This window comes from Nerophis lumbriciformis, linkage group LG19 (genome assembly GCF_033978685.3).
Source record: "Nerophis lumbriciformis linkage group LG19, RoL_Nlum_v2.1, whole genome shotgun sequence".
Classification (NCBI taxonomy): Eukaryota; Metazoa; Chordata; class Actinopteri; order Syngnathiformes; family Syngnathidae; genus Nerophis; species Nerophis lumbriciformis.
Window position 1 is genome coordinate 38,743,961 of NC_084566.2, and position 17,664 is coordinate 38,761,624.

General features: G+C 37.0%; 1 protein-coding gene across 1 annotated transcript in view; it reads left to right on the forward strand.

Annotated features, from left to right (window-relative positions):
- insra (insulin receptor a) overlaps window positions 1-17,664 on the forward strand; it is a 190,385-nt gene that overhangs the window by 147,413 nt on the left and 25,308 nt on the right. Inside the window, exons 8-9 of the mRNA XM_061978791.2 lie at window positions 1,062-1,315; window positions 15,443-15,610. Coding sequence (XP_061834775.1) covers window positions 1,062-1,315; window positions 15,443-15,610 — 422 coding nt within the window. The remainder of the gene's footprint in view (window positions 1-1,061; window positions 1,316-15,442; window positions 15,611-17,664) is intronic.

Consider the following 17,664-nt stretch of genomic DNA (forward strand, 5'->3'; position numbering starts at 1 on the left):
GTGTATTACCTGATTCTGATGACTTGCATTGATTGGAATCAGACAGTGGTGCTAAAAACGTCCGCATTTTCGAATGGAGGAGAAAAAAAGTCCTCCTTTCTGTCCAATACCACATGAAAGTGGTTGGTTTTTGGCATCTTATTTGTCCAGCTTCCGTACTCCTTTGTATACACTTTACAAGAAATACATTGTCGGCAAACTCCGTAGCTTGCTAGCTTGTGCACGCCAGCTTTCTGAGACTCTTGTTTTGTTAGCGCAACTGTGCAACTGTGCAGTCGGTCTTTGGAGTTTTGACGACAGGTACGGCGCCAGTCTGTTGAAATAAAGTGTTTCTCGCCTTCCTGTCGGTAATTTTAATGAGCTGGCAGCAGCCAGCGTCATCTCAGAAGACCCTCGGGTGCCGTGAATGTCAATCAAGTGACGAAAGTGACGTCATAGTGAAGATTTATGATCGCTCATTTTTAGGACTATTTTTTTTAATGCCTGGCTGGTGATCGACTGACACACCCTCCGAGATCGACCGGTAGCTCGCGATCGACGTAATGAGCACCCCTGTCTTACTGAGATCATTTAGGAGCAAAACCCTTAAAACAAGTAAAACTCTCTAACATAAAATCTGCTTAGTGAGAAGAATTATCTTATCAGACAGAAAATAAGCAAATATCAGCCTTATTTGAGATATTTCATCTTACTTAGATTTCACTTTTTGCAGTGCAGCCTGGGCTCAGATGAGAATGGTACATCAGGTGTGTAATTTGCATAAGACGCAGGATAACTCAGTGCTACCTGGTCAGGCAGTCGTCTCTCCAAGTTCATCACTGTGAACCACATTTTGCTATTTAAGTTACCCTCTGTTTCTTGGCCATATTGTACTGAGGAGCCTGGACAGACATTGCCACAGTAAGTTCCAACAAACTTTCTGTTGTATGCTTTGTTTTCACTGGTACTTTGCTGTGGATGTGCAGAACTGTACTTTTTGTACACCTTTTTGAGGGATATTTTTTGCCTTCCTTCTTCTAAAATGTTAAGTTGTCCCCTCTTGATGTTTTCTTCCTCAACAGACCCTTCCAAAATGTGACCGAGTTTGACGGGCAGGACGCCTGCGGCTCCAACAGCTGGGTGATCGCAGATGTGGACCCGCCGCCGCGCTCCACCGAGGGCGACAGGGAACACGTCGACCCGGGCCACCTCATCCGGCCCCTGAAGCCCTGGACGCAGTACGCCATCATGGTCAAGACGCAGCTGTCCGCCTCTGACGAGCACCAGGTCAACGGGGCCAAGAGCGACATCATCTACGTGCGCACCAACGCCACAAGTAAGACAAGCCTCCGGCCTGGCGCCATTTGCCATTCATTCATTTAGTTTTCCTCTTTGTCTAAATGTTAATTCAATTGCTATGTTTGTAAGAGAAAATCAATGTCTGGCTCCCTCTCACAGCACACAGAAAACATGTGGTGGCCATTTGTAACAATGCCGCCAGTAGTTTAGGAGCCCAGCTTTGTTAAACCCTAGAGCAATGCTTTTCAAACTTTTTCACCGAGTACCACCTCAGGAAAAAATGGTCTGTCCAAGTACCACCATAATGACCAACATTAAAATAGATAGAATAGAATAGAAAGTACTTTATTGATCCCTGGGGGAAATTCAGCACCACAGTTCACTCACAATAGATAATAAACACTTAGATATTTTTTACATGTGAATAATATAAATACAGTCTATTATACAGCATTATTCACATGAGAATAATACAAATACAATACATTATATAGCATTATTCACATGTGAATAATATAGTCTATTATACAGCATTATTCACATATGAATAACATAAATACAGTCTATTATACAGCATTATTCACATGTGAATAATATAAATACAGTCTATTATACAGCATTATTCACATGTGAATAACATAAATACAGTCTATTATACAGCATTATTCACATGTGAATAATACAAATACAATACATTGTATAGCATTATTCACATGTGAATAATATAGTCTATTATACAGCATTATTCACATGTGAATAATATACTGTAAATACAGTCTATTATACAACATTATTCATATGTGAATAATATAAATACAGTTTATTATACAGCATTATTCACAAGTGAATAATATAAATAGTCTATTATACAGCATTATTCACATGTGAATAACATAAATACAGTCTATTATACAGCATTATTCACATGTGAATAATATAAATACAGTCTATTATACAGTATTATTCACATGTGAGTAATATAAATACAGTCTATTATACAGCATTATTCACATGTGAATAATATAAATACAGTCTATTATACAGCATTATTCACATGTGAATAATATAAATACAGTCTATTATACAGCATTATTCACATGTGAATAATATAAATACAGTCTATTATACAGTATTATTCACATGTGAGTAATATAAATACAGTCTATTATACAGCATTATTCACATGTGAATAATATAAATACAGTCTATTATACAGCATTATTCACATGTGAATAATATAAATACAGTCTATTATACAGTATTATTCACATGTGAGTAATATAAATACAGTCTATTATACAGCATTATTCACATGTGAATAATATAAATACAGTCTATTATACAGCATTATTCACATGTGAATAACATAAATACAGTCTATTATACAGCATTATTCACATGTGAATAATATAAATACAGTCTATTATACAACATTATTCACATGTGAATAATATAAATACAGTCTATTATACAGCATTATTCACATGTGAATAATATAAATACAGTCTATTATACAGCATTATTCACATATGAATAACATAAATACAGTCTATTATACAGCATTATTCACATGTGAATAATATAAATACAGTCTATTATACAGCATTATTCACATATGAATAACATAAATACAGTCTATTATACATCATTATTCACATGTGAATAATACAAATACAATACATTATATAGCATTATTCACATGTGAATAATATAGTCTATTATACAGCATTATTCACATGTGAATAATATACTGTAAATACAGTCTTTTATACAACATTATTCATATGTGAATAATATAAATACAGTTTATTATACAGCATTATTCACAAGTGAATTATATAAATAGTCTATTATACAGCATTATTCACATGTGAATAAGATAAATACAGTCTATTATACAGCATTATTCACATGTGCATAACATAAATAGTCTATTATACAGCAATATTCACATGTGAATAATATAAATACAGTCTATTATACAGCATTATTCACATGTGAATAATATAAATACAGTCTATTATACAGTATTATTCACATGTGAGTAATATAAATACAGTCTATTATACAGCATTATTCACATGTGAATAATATAAATACAGTCTATTATACAGCATTATTCACATGTGAATAATATAAATACAGTCTATTATACAGTAGTATTCACATGTGAGTAATATAAATACAGTCTATTATACAGCATTATTCACATGTGAATAATATAAATACAGTCTATTATACAGTATTATTCACATGTGAGTAATATAAATACAGTCTATTATACAGCATTATTCACATGTGAATAATATAAATACAGTCTATTATACAGCATTATTCACATGTGAATAACATAAATACAGTCTATTATACAGCATTATTCACATGTGAATAATATAAATACAGTCTATTATACAGCATTATTCACATGTGAATAATATAAATAGTCTATTATACAGCATTATTCACATGTGCATAACATAAATACAGTCTATTATACAGCAATATTCACATGTGAATAATATAAATACAGTCTATTATACAGCATTATTCACATGTGAATAATATAAATACAGTCTATTATACAGTATTATTCACATGTGAGTAATATAAATACAGTCTATTATACAGCATTATTCACATGTGAATAATATAAATACAGTCTATTATACAGCACTATTCACATGTGAATAATATAAATACAGTCTATTATACAGCATTATTCACATGTGAATAACATAAATACACAACGTTTATAGCGGTCAGGGTGTACCCCGCCTTCTGCCCAAGTGCAGCTGGGATTGGCTCTAGTGACCCTGAAATGGACAAGCAGTAGAAACCTACTCAGTGGCCTAGTGGTTAGAGTGTCCACCCTGAGATGGGTAGGTTGTGAGTTCATACCAAAGACTATAAAAATGGGAGCCATTACCTCCCTGCTTGGCACTCAGCATCAAGGGTTGGAATTGGGTGTTAAATCACTAAAAATTATTCCTGGGCGCGGCCACCGCTGCTGCTCACTGCTCCCCTCACCTCCCAGGGGGTGATCAAGGCTGATGGGTCAAATGCAGAGAATAATTTCGCCACACCTAGTGTGTGTGTGACTATCATTGGTACTTTAACTTTAAATGGATGGATGGATAGATTATCTAAAAATGAGTCAACTCACAGTTAAAATAGTTGGTAACACATGGAGTTAAGTATGGTGGGGATAGTGTCCACGCATGCGGCACTAGGTTAGCTTAGGTTCTTACATGGTTCAGCATTTTCTGGGACATCTTGTAGCAGCGCATAAACTGCAAAAAGTTAGTGTTCAAAAACAAGAAAAAATAAATAAAAATAAGGGGTATTTTATTTGAACTAAGCAAAATTATCTGCCAATAGAACAAGAAAATTCGCCTTGTCAAGACTTTCCAAAACAAGTCAAATTAGCTAACCTCAATGAACCCAAAAATACCTTAAAATAAGTATATTCTCACTAATAACAAGTGCACTTTTCTTGGTAGAAAAAAAAAGAGACCTTTTTGCTCAATATGTTGAAAAATATTCTTAAATGAAGTAAATGCTAGTGCCATTATCTTGACATAATGATATGTGCTCGGCATTACATTTCTTGAAACCAGCAAACTTATACTAAAAACTAATTTATTGTTCTTAATGGAAAGGCAACAAGGGAAGCGCTTGTTACTCTCGGGGTCTCCTAGCCGCTCAGGCAAATCATATTGTCTAAAAATGCATTTTTCCATGGATAACATGACATCATCGCGCCAAGTGTGTGATCTTTCAGTCAACTAGTGCATACAGGTAAAAGCCAGTAAATTAGAATATTTTGAAAAACTTGATTTATTTCAGTAATTGCATTCAAAAGGTGTAACTTGTACATTATATTTATTCATTGCACACAGACTGATGCATTCAAATGTTTATTTCATTTAATTTTGATGATTTGAAGTGGCAACAAATGAAAATCCAAAATTCCGTGTGTCACAAAATTAGAATATTACTTAAGGCTAATACAAAAAAGGGATTTTTAGAAATGTTGGCCAACTGAAAAGTATGAAAATGAAAAATATGAGCATGTACAATACTCAATACTTGGTTGGAGCTCCTTTTGCCTCAATTACTGCGTTAATGCGGCGTGGCATGGAGTCGATGAGTTTCTGGCACTGCTCAGGTGTTACGAGAGCCCAGGTTGCTCTGATAGTGGCCTTCAACTCTTCTGCGTTTTTGGGTCTGGCATTCTGCATCTTCCTTTTCACAATACCCCACAGATTTTCTATGGGGCTAAGGTCAGGGGAGTTGGCGGGCCAATTTAGAACAGAAATACCATGGTCCGTAAACCCGGCACGGGTAGATTTTGCGCTGTGTGCAGGCGCCAAGTCCTGTTGGAACTTGAAATCTCCATCTCCATAGAGCAGGTCAGCAGCAGGAAGCATGAAGTGCTCTAAAACTTGCTGGTAGACGGCTGCGTTGACCCTGGATCTCAGGAAACAGAGTGGACCGACACCAGCAGATGACATGGCACCCCAAACCATCACTGATGGTGGAAACTTTACACTAGACTTCAGGCAACGTGGATCCTGTGCCTCTCCTGTCTTCCTCCAGACTCTCGGACCTCGATTTCCAAAGGAAATGCAAAATTTGCATGGTTGGGTGATGGTTTGGGGTGCCATGTCATCTGCTGGTGTCGGTCCACTCTGTTTCCTGAGATCCAGGGTCAACGCAGCCGTCTACCAGCAAGTTTTAGAGCACTTCATGCTTCCTGCTGCTGACCTGCTCTATGGAGATGGAGATTTCAAGTTCCAACAGGACTTGGCGCCTGCACACAGCGCAAAATCTACCCGTGCCTGGTTTACGGACCATGGTATTTCTGTTCTAAATTGGCCCGCCAACTCCCCTGACCTTAGCCCCATAGAAAATCTGTGGGGTATTGTGAAAAGGAAGATGCAGAATGCCAGACCCAAAAACGCAGAAGAGTTGAAGGCCACTATCAGAGCAACCTGGGCTCTCATAACACCTGAGCAGTGCCAGAAACTCATCGACTCAATGCCACGCCGCATTAACGCAGTAATTGAGGCAAAAGGAGCTCCAACCAAGTATTGAGTATTGTACATGCTCATATTTTTCATTTTCATACTTTTCAGTTGGCCAACATTTCTAAAAATCCCTTTTTTGTATTAGCCTTAAGTAATATTCTAATTTTGTGACACACGGAATTTTGGATTTTCATTTGTTGCCACTTCAAATCATCAAAATTAAATGAAATAAACATTTGAATGCATCAGTCTGTGTGCAATGAATAAATATAATGTACAAGTTACACCTTTTGAATGCAATTACTGAAATAAATCAAGTTTTTCAAAATATTCTAATTTACTGGCTTTTACCTGTATACAGTCCGGCCCCCGGTCAAAAAAAAATTTTATTGTAATTTTGAAGAATTTATCTGAATGTGTATGAACTATTTCTGTTCAAAATAGTTAGAAATGTTAAATGTTTAAATATTAACTGTCAGTTTACTGTACTGTGCCAACTGTACTACTATATGAGTACCTATTTTCTATTGTTTCATTGAAAATAAAACAGCAAAGTCCATTTGGCTGTCATCTGTTTTAATTATGAGACACAATTGTCTCTTTCATGCTTGAAATAAGAAATGATTACTTTAAAAAAAAGTAGTTTTATACTTGTGAGTGTTGATGACACAGCTTTGCAACAGTTGATATTGTAGTTTCAAGCATGTTTTACTCAATATAGGTCATCAAATCTCAGCAACAAGCTCTAATATCTTACTGAGATCATTTAGGACCAAAACCCTTAAAACAAGTAAAACACATAAAATCTGCTTAGTGAGAAGAATTATCTTATCAGACAGAAAATAAGTAAATATCACCCTTATTTGACGTATTTCATCTTACTTAGATTTCACTTTTTGCAGTGTTAGTTAGTTAGATGACTACAGATGCCGCTGACAAGGTGCCTCTCGTAAAAATGCTCTGGATTGTTTTGTGTACACTTCATTAGTCGCTCTTACACAATCTCCTGCTTACTCCATATGACACCTGTCATTTGTCGCTGCTGAGAAAAAGACAGACAAGCTTTTTTATTCGAGTACCTGCGCCAAGGGAATTGTGATACTCTGCGTCTTACCCGCCCTCCTCCCCGACCCTAAGTTCCAGCAGTGTCATTGAAGAGCGGCGCACCTCGCCAGAAGGCCAAAGCCGTCATAACAAATCAAGTTGCAGACAATGCGGTCGGACCGGTGTTGTGCACCACCAGCTCAAATAGTCTCTCTCACCATTGCATCCAGACAACACCCCCACAGCTGTTCTCCTCACACTACACCTGATGCACAGCTGTCAGCAACAAAAACCAATCAAAGATCTTCTATTTTATCACCCACTCAGATGTCTGACTCAAATATGAAATGTTTGTACAAAAAAGAAATGTACAAGGATTATGCCCCACGTACCCTCAACCTTGCACAGGGTCAGTGTCCTACAGCTGACGCAAATTGTCTATTATACAGTATTATTCACATGTGAGTAATATAAATACAGTCTATTATACAGCATTATTCACATGTGAATAACATAAATACAGTCTATTATACAGCATTATTCACATGTGAATAATATAAATACAGTCTATTATACAGCATTATTCACATGTGAATAATATAAATACAGTCTATTATACAGCATTATTCACATGTGAATAATATAAATACAGTCTATTATACAGCATTATTCACATGTGAATAATATAAATACAGTCTATTATACAGTATTATTCACATGTGAGTAATATAAATACAGTCTATTATACAGCATTATTCACATGTGAATAATATAAATACAGTCTATTATACAGCATTATTCACATGTGAATAACATAAATACAGTCTATTATACAGCATTATTCACATGTGAATAATCTAAATACAGTCTATTATACAGCATTATTCACATGTGAATAACATAAATACAGTCTATTATACAGCATTATTCACATGTGAATAATCTAAATACAGTCTATTATACAGCATTATTCACATGTGAATAATATAAATACAGTCTATTATACAGCATTATTCACATGTGAATAATATAAATACAGTATATTATACAGCATTATTCACATGTGAATAACATAAATACAGTCTATTATACAGCATTATTCACATGTGAATAATCTAAATACAGTCTATTATACAGCATTATTCACATGTGAATAACATAAATACAGTCTATTATACAGCATTATTCACATGTGAATAATATAAATACAGTCTATTATACAGCATTATTCACATGTGAATAACATAAATACAGTCTATTATACAGCATTATTCACATGTGAATAACATAAATACAGTCTATTATACAGCATTATTCACATGTGAATAACATAAATACAGTCTATTATACAGCATTATTCACATGTGAATAATATAAATACAGTCTATTATACAGCATTATTCACATGTGAATAACATAAATACAGTCTATTATACAGCATTATTCACATGTGAATAATATAAATACAGTCTATTATACAGCATTATTCACATGTGAATAACATAAATACAGTCTATTATACAGCATTATTCACATGTGAATAACATAAATACAGTCTATTATACATACCTAAAAAAAAACTTGATTATCTATTTATAGCACTTTTGGATCCCCTTTATGTATTTGATTGTGGTGCTGCACCACCACAATGAATAATTGAAGTAATGTAATGAGAGATGTCCGATGATATCGGACTGCCGATATTATCGGCCGATAAATGCTTTAAAATTTAATATCGGAAATTATCGGTATCGGTTTCAAAAAGTAAAATGTATGACTTTTTAAAAGGCCGCTGTGTACACGGCCGTAGGGAGAAGTAGAGAGCGCCAATAAACCTTAAAGGCACTGCCTTTGCGTGCCGGCCCAATCACATAATATCTACGGCTTTTCACACACACAAGTGAATGCAACGCATACTTGGTCAACAGCCATACAGGTCACACTGAGGGTGGCCGTATAAACAACTTTAACACTGTTACAAACATGCGCCACACTGTGAACCCACACCAAACAAGAATGACAAACACATTTCGGGAGAACATCCGCACCGTAACACAACAGAACAAATACCCAGAAACCCTTGCAGCACTAACTCTTCCGGCACGCTACAATATACACCCCCCGCTATATATATATATATATATGTATGTGTGTGTATATATATATATATATGTGTGTATATTAGAGATGCGCGGTTTGCGGACACAACCGCGGAGTCCGCGGATTATCCGCGGGTCGGGCGGTTGAAATTAAAAAAAAATTAGATTTTATCCGCGGGTCGGGTCGGGCGGTTGAAATAAAAAAAAATTTGATTTGAAATAGATTCAGACAGGTGGCAGTTAAACCAATTCGGAAATATATATACATAGTTAAATGTTGTTACCCACATACGAAAAACGAGCAGGCACCTGCAGCACGCCACAACAGAAGAAGAAAAAAAAAAAGAGATGGCAACGCCGGCAGCAAACGTGGTACGCGACAAACTAAAAAAGGGAATACTAAAGACCAGGGGAAAAAAAGGCCAGGAAAGTTCAGCGTGGACTCGTTTTTATGAGGTTGTAAATCAGGATGATAGTAATGCTGGCTACGTGATTTGCAAGAGCTGCGACGCTGTTTATGTCTACGACAGTCACAAAACCGGGACATCTAACATGGTGCATCACATTTGTGCAAAACCCCGAACCTCCACAAACACCCTGAGCATGAGCAGTTTTTCGTCCGCCGTGATCCCAGAAGAGTGCCACAGGATGTTAAAACAAGATAGAACGCAGCTGCCTGCAGCAGTTTGAGTGGCGCGAGCGCGCTTGGAGGTGCGCGCAGCGCGGCTCCCAGATGATTGCGCACTGGTGTGCGTCTGGGCCGTGACAGCGTGGCACGCATTGAATGTCTCTGCTGCATTGGATCAGTCTCCTTTCTTTAACAGGCAAAAGCTTTATAACCTCACTAATGCCTTGCATCGTCTATATTAGATATATAACAACGGGCGGGTGCGGTTTTGATTAAATGTTAGTTCGGGTGGATGCGGATGGTTGACGACTTTTGTGATGCGGTTGCGGATGAAATAATTGCCTATCCGCGCATCTCTAAAGTTAAAGTTAAAGTTAAAGTACCAATGATTGTCACACACACACTAGGTGTGGCGAAATTATTCTCTGCATTTGACCCATCACCCTTGATCACCCCCTGGGAGGTGAGGGGAGCAGTGGGCAGCAGCGGTGGCCGCGCCCGGGAATCATTTTTGGTGATTTAACCCCCAATTCCAACCCTTGATACTGAGTGCCAAGCAGGGAGGTAATGGGTCCCATTTTTATAGTCTTTGGTATGACTCGGCCGGGGTTTTAACCCACAACCTACCGATCTCAGGGCGGACACTCTAACCACTAAGCCACTAAGTAGGTAGTGTGTATGTATATATATATATATATATATACGTATTTTTCGGACTATAAGTCGCAGTTTTTTTCATAGTTTGGCCAGGCTCCAGTGCGACTTATGTATGTTTTTTTCCTTTTTTATTATGCATTTTCGGCAGGTGCGACTTATACTCCGGTGCGACTTATACTCCGAAAAATACGGTGTGTGTGTATATATATGTATATATATATATACATATATATATATATACACCCTTTTTTTCCTTTTTATAGAAAACTTATGCATCATAGCAAATATTGTGATGACATCATATTGACCAAGCCCCTAGCCACGCCCCCTAGCCACAGGTATCTTGGCATTTTCGGGGAAACCCTGAAATTTATGCTACAGTTTTTCAGCCTCAGACCAGGCTTGCCAGGTACAGTAATATGCAGCTTTAATCACCAGTTTCTGCTTTTTCTGATGAAAAATAAACAGTAGGGTTGTCTCGATACAACTTTTCACCTTTCAATACAATACCGAGTATTGGCCGATAAGAATATTTCATCATTTTTGTATTGTGCAATGCTACAAAAGTTGTTATCAAGTGAACTTAGTCAAACAGAGAATAATGGTAAGTATAAAAACACTAACTTATTTATTATTAAGAGTCTGGAATGGACTATGCTGTCCTAAAGTGGAGTGGTAATGTTTTTGGCGACACCTAGTGTCTATTGTGAGTTAGGCCTATTGTGCAGTAAGTTGATGTGATCACCTTTGTTACTGGATACTTCCTTATACATTTCTGTCTTGGAGACATTGTATAAGTAATATGTAACTATAAATATTTGATATTGACAAATGTGCTGTTTAAATTAAAGAAATGTTACACTATTGTGTGCTTAGCTGTTGTGTAGCTCATTGTAGCCTATATGCTTACCTTTTTAAATGACTTGACTAAAATACAAAAAAAGAACAACCCTGTGTGCTGACTAGAGGATATTTAGATGTTTACTTGTTGTCGAGCGTTGCACGTTGCTTGTATCGGAGCCCTATTTGGGAACGTAAGCAGATATAATCACGTTCGAGTTTTTTTTAGCTTCTATCGAATCGGGACATCTCCAGAAAATACACCAACTGTATATTGAAATATTTCAACTGCACTGCAAAAAGTCAGTGTTCAAAAACAAGAAAAAACATTACAAAAATTAAAGGTACTTTATTTGAACTAAGCAAAATTATCTGCCAATAAAACAAGAAAATTCGTCTTTTCAAGACTTTTCAAAACAAGTAAAATTAGCTAACCTCAATTGAACCCAAAAATACCTTAAAATAAGTACCGTATTTTTCGGACTATAAGTCGCAGTTTTTTTTATAGTTTGGCCGGGGGTGCGACTTATACTCCGGAGCGACTTATGTGTGAAATGATTAACACATTAGCGTAAAATATGAAATAATATTATTTATCTCATTCGCGTAAGAGACTAGACCAGTGGTTCTCAAACTTTTTTTGTCATCCCCCACTTTGGACAAGGGGGAGTTTTCAAGCCCCACCTGCCCCCATCGCCCCAACAGAGCGCTAATGCCAAGCTTTAACATTTTCAAATTTATTGAACATCAAGTTGTATACATTCGAACTCAATAACATAAAATAACATTAAGTTCAATAATAAATAAAATAACTGTGCAGCTGTGGTATAACTTGCATCAAGTTCAATAATAAATAAAATAACTTCCATCAAGTTCAATAATAAATCAAAAAAAGTGTTATAACTTGCATCACGTTCAATAATAAATCAAAAAAACTGTTATAACTTGCATCAAGTTCAATAATAAATAAAACAAGTGTTATAACTTGCATCATGTTCAATAATAAATCAAAAAAAGTGTTATAACTTGCATCAAGTTCAATAATAAATCAAATAAAAGTGTTATAACTTGCATCAAGTTCAATAATAAATCAAAAAAGTGTTATAACTTGCATCAAGTTCAATAATAAATCAAAAAAGTGTTAGAACTTGCATCAAGTTCAATAATAAATCAAAAAGTGTTATAACTTGCATCACGTTCAATAATAAATCAAAAAGTGTTATAACTTGCATCACGTTCAATAATAAATAAATAAAAGTGTTATAACTTGCATCAAGTTCAATAATAAATAAAACAAAAGTGTTATAACTTGCATCAAGTTCAATAATAAAAAAAAAAAGTGTTATAACTTGCATCAAGTTCAATAATAAATAAAACAAAAGTGTTATAACTTGCATCAAGTTCAATAATAAATCAAATAACTTGCATCAAGTTCAATAATAAATAAAAAAAAGTGTTATAACTTGCATCAAGTTCAATAATAAATAAAACAAAAGTGTTATAACTTGCATCAAGTTCAATAATAAAAAAAAAAAGTGTTATAACTTGCATCAAGTTCAATAATAAATAAAACAAAAGTGTTATAACTTGCATCAAGTTCAATAATAAATCAAATAACTTGCATCAAGTTCAATAATAAATACAATAAAAGTGCCACCTTCCTCCCGTTCCTCGCGCCCCACCTGTCATGTCTCTATTCCCCACCAGTGGGGCGCGCCCCACACTTTGAGAAACGCTGGACTAGACCAAGGGTCGGCAACCCGCGGCTTTAGCGCCGCCCTAGTGGCTCTCTGGAGCTTTTTAAAAAATGTATGAAAAATGGAAAAAGATGAGGGGGGGGAAATATATTTTTTGTTTAAATATGGTTTCTGTAGGAGGACAAACATAACACAAACCTCCCTAATTGTTATAAAGCACACTGTTTATATTAAACACGCTTCACTGATTCCAGTATTTGGTGAGCGCCGTTTTTTCCTACTAATTTTGGCGGTCTTTGAACTCACCGTAGTTTGTTTACATGTATAACTTTCTCCCGACTTTCTAGGACGTGTTTTATGCCACTTCTTTTTCTGTCTCATTTTGTCCACCAAACCTTTAACGTTGTGCATGAATGCGCAAAGGTGAGTTTTGTTGATGTTATTGACTTGTGTGGAGTGCTAATCGGGCATATTTGGTCACTGCATGACTGCAAGCTAATCGATGCTAACATGCTATTTAGGCTAGCTATATGTACATATTGCATCATTATGCCTCATTTGTAGCTATATTTGAGCTCATTTAGTTTCCTTTAAATCCTCTTAATTCAATTTATATCTCATGACACACTATCTGTATGTAATATGGCTTTTAATTTTTTGCAGCTCCAGACAGATTTGTTTCTGTATTTTCGGTCCAATATGGCTCTTTCAACATTTTGGGTTGCCGACCCCTGGACTAGACGTATAAGATTTCATGGGATTTAGCGATTAGGAGTGACAGATTGTTTGGTAAACGTATAGCATGTTCTATATGTTATAGTTATTTGAATGACTCTTACCATAATATGTTACGTTAACATACCAGTTGGTTATTTATGCCTCATATAACGTACACTTATTCAGCCTGTTGTTCACTATTCTTCATTTATTTTAAATTGCCTTTCAAATGTCTATTCTTGCTGTTGGCTTTTATCAAATACATTTCCCCAAAAAATGCGACTTATATATGTTTTTTTCCTTCTTTATTATGCATTTTCGGCCGGTGCGACTTATACTCCGAAAAATACGGTAGTTTTTCTCCAATTGTGTTTTTGCAATGTTTTTTGCAACAAACAATCCCATCTCTGATTATCTGAGCTTTCTTATAGTTCCACACACATGCAGAAAATATTTCTACATTTAGATATTTCAAGTTGTATACACTCTTAGAAATAAAAGGGCTAAGTAGAACCATATATGGTTCTTCGGCTCGTCCTCATAGGAGAACCCTTTTTGGCTCCAGGTAGAACCTTTTTATAAAGGTTCCACCTGGAACCCTTTTGGAGGGTTCTACCTAGAACTGTGTGTGTAAGGTTCCACCCAGAACCCCCCATGAGAGGTTCTACAAAGAACCCACGCAGGGAGTTCCACTAAGAACCCTTTCGTATTTCAAGGGTTTCATCTAGAACCCACACAGGGAGTTCCACTAAGAACCCTTTCATGTTTCAAGGGTTTCATCTAGAACCCACACAGGGAGTTCCACAAAGAACTATTTCATGTTTCAAGGGTTTCATCTAGACCTGACACAGGGGGTTCTAAAAACATCCCTTTTCAAAGGTTTTCACCGATAACCGTCTTGTCTTCTGAGGGTTCTATAAAGAACCATATTGTATTCTACAGATCAGTTTAGTTCATATTATATTGTGGTCATTTATCATGTTGACATTGAACAAACATTCAAAACATTTTAATGAGAAAAACATTTATTTAAAGATAGGCACCATTATTGGCAAATGTTATCAGGAAGTATGTCCCTGGTGACACAGGATCTTACCCATGCTTTCAACAATCCCTGAAGAACTCTTTCTTCCAAAAACGGTTCTCTGGATCAAAATAGTTCTTACTGGAACCCTTAGTGTTAGTGAGAACCCTTTTAAAACCAATTATTCAGAAAAGGGGTTTTAAAGGGTTCTCTGGATCAAAATGGTTCTTACTGGAACCATTAGCGTTACCAAGAACCCTTGAAAAACCCTTTCTTCGGGAAAGGGTTTTTCAGAAGCAAATGGTTCCAGTTAGAACCTCAGCCCTTGTAGAAGAACCCTTTTAGAACCCTTATTTCTAAGAGTGTAGCCTCTCTGGTGTTATATGGCATATTGTGACATAGCGACCTCTTCTGTCATCTCCCCACAGAACCTTCCGTTCCGCTGGACCCCATTTCCTCGTCCAACTCCTCCTCACAGATCATCCTCAAGTGGAAGCCCCCCAACGACCCCAACGGCAACATCACTCACTACCTAGTCTTCTGTCAGCGCCAGGCGGAGGCCAGCGAGCTCTACAAGTTTGACTACTGTCAAAAAGGTGGTTGCTGATTTTCTCTATGTTGCTATTTTGCCTCTCACAGTTTTTACTAACAGGCCCACTCAAAACTACAATAAGATTTCAATGGCCACATTTTTGGGGGAATGTCAACTACTGTAAATGGTAAAAGTGCTTTTCTACCTTCCAGGTACTCAAAGCGCTTTGACCGTTTCGCCGTCCCCTGTACTGTAGATCTCTTCAATGTGTGGGTGTCTAAAGTGTGGCCATTTCCATCTTGCAACTAGCTTATTGGCCCTCGATACTGACATCAATGAGTGAGGTTTACCACTTGCACAGCCACGGCTGACCTCCGTTAAATCAGCATGTTGTAAAAATGGACTTAATTCATTACTACTGAGCCATATTATTATACATGACACTTCTATAACAAGGCTAAACTGTTGATGTTTGGTACCATGTGCTTTGAGCAAGATGTGTAGCACAGGTGCAAGTGTTCTGATGGAGCTCATTATAGGGTAAGCAGTGTTCTGATGGAGGTCATTGTAGGGTAAGCAGTGTAGGTCATTATAGGGTAAGCAGTGTAGGTCGTAATAGGGCCAAGCACTCCAACGTTCTATGAACAACTTGCATACATGAAGGGACAAGATCTGCAGGGGCTTAGTGTCTCTTATAATTCATCAACAGCAGCATGATGGGTAGAGGACATGCAGGGACAATGTCACTTGTCTCTGTCTGTCTGTCTGTCTGTCTGTCTGTCTGTCTGTCTGTCTGTCTGTCTGTCTGTGTGTGTGTGTGTGTGTGTGTGTGTGTGTGTGTGTGTGTGTGTGTGTGTGTGTGTGTGTGTGTGTGTGTGTGTGTGTGTGTGTGTGTGTGTGTGTGTGTGTGTGTGTGTGTGTGTGTGTGGTTGGTTGGTTGGTTGGTTGGTTTTGATTGGTTGGTTGGTTTGTTTTTGTTCGTGGGTTGGTTGGTTTGTTTGTTTGGTTTGTTTTGGTTGGTTGGTTTGTTTTGGTTAGTTGGTTTGTTTTGGTTGGTTTGGTTGGTTGGTTGGTTTGTGTTGGTTTGGTTTGTTTGTTTGTTTGGTTGGTTGGTTTGTTTTGGTTGGTTTGTGTTGGTTGTTCGGTTGGTTGGTTAGTTGGTTTGTGTTTGTGTTGGTTGGTTTGGTTTGTTTTGGTTTGTGTTGGTTGGTTGGTTGGTTGGTTAATGCGTTTTGGTTGGTTGTTTGTTTTGTTTGGTTGGTTTGTTTGGTTGGTTGGTTTGGTCGGTCTGTGTGTGTGTGTGTGTGTGTGTGTGTGTGTGTGTGTGTGTGTGTGTGTGTGTGTGTGTGTGTGTGTGTGTGTGTGTGTGTGTGTGTGTGTGTGTGTGTGTGTGTGTGTGTGTGGTTGGTTGGTTGGTTGGTTGGTTGGTTTTTTGTTTTGGTTTGGTTTGGTTGGTTGGTTGGTTGGTTGGTTGGTTTGTTTTTGTTGGTTGGTTTGTTTTGGTTGGTTGGTTTGTTTTGGTTAGTTGGTTTGTTTTGGTTGGGTTGGTTGGTTTGGTTGGTTTGGTTGGTTGGTTTGGTTTGGTTGGTTTGTGTTGGTTGTTCGGTTGGTTGGTTAGTTGTTTTGGTTGGGTTGGTTGGTTGATTTGGTTAGTTGGTTGGTTGGTTTGTGTTGGTTGGTTTGGTTTGGTTTGTTTTGGTTTGGTTTGTTTGGTTGGTTGGTTTGTGTTGGTTGGTTGGTTGGTTGGTTGGTTGGTTGGTTAATGCGTTTTGGTTGGTTGGTTTGATTTGGTTGGTTGTTTGTTTTGGTTGTTTGGTTTGTTTGTTTGTTTGGTCTGTCTGTGTGTGTGTGTGTGTGTGTGTGTGTGTGTGTGTGTGTGTGTGTGTGTGTGTGTGTGTGTGTGTGTGTGTGTGTGTGTGTGTCTGTGTCTGTGTCTGTGTCTGTGTGTGTGTGGGTTGGTTTAGTTGGTTGGTTGGTTTAGTTGGTTGGTTTGTTTAGTTGGTTGGTTTGTTTGGTTTGTTTTGGTTAGTTGGTTTGTTTTGGTTGGGTTGGTTGGTTGGTTTGGTTGTTTGTGTTGGTTTGGTTTGTTTGGTTGGTTGGTTGGTTGGTTTGTGTTGG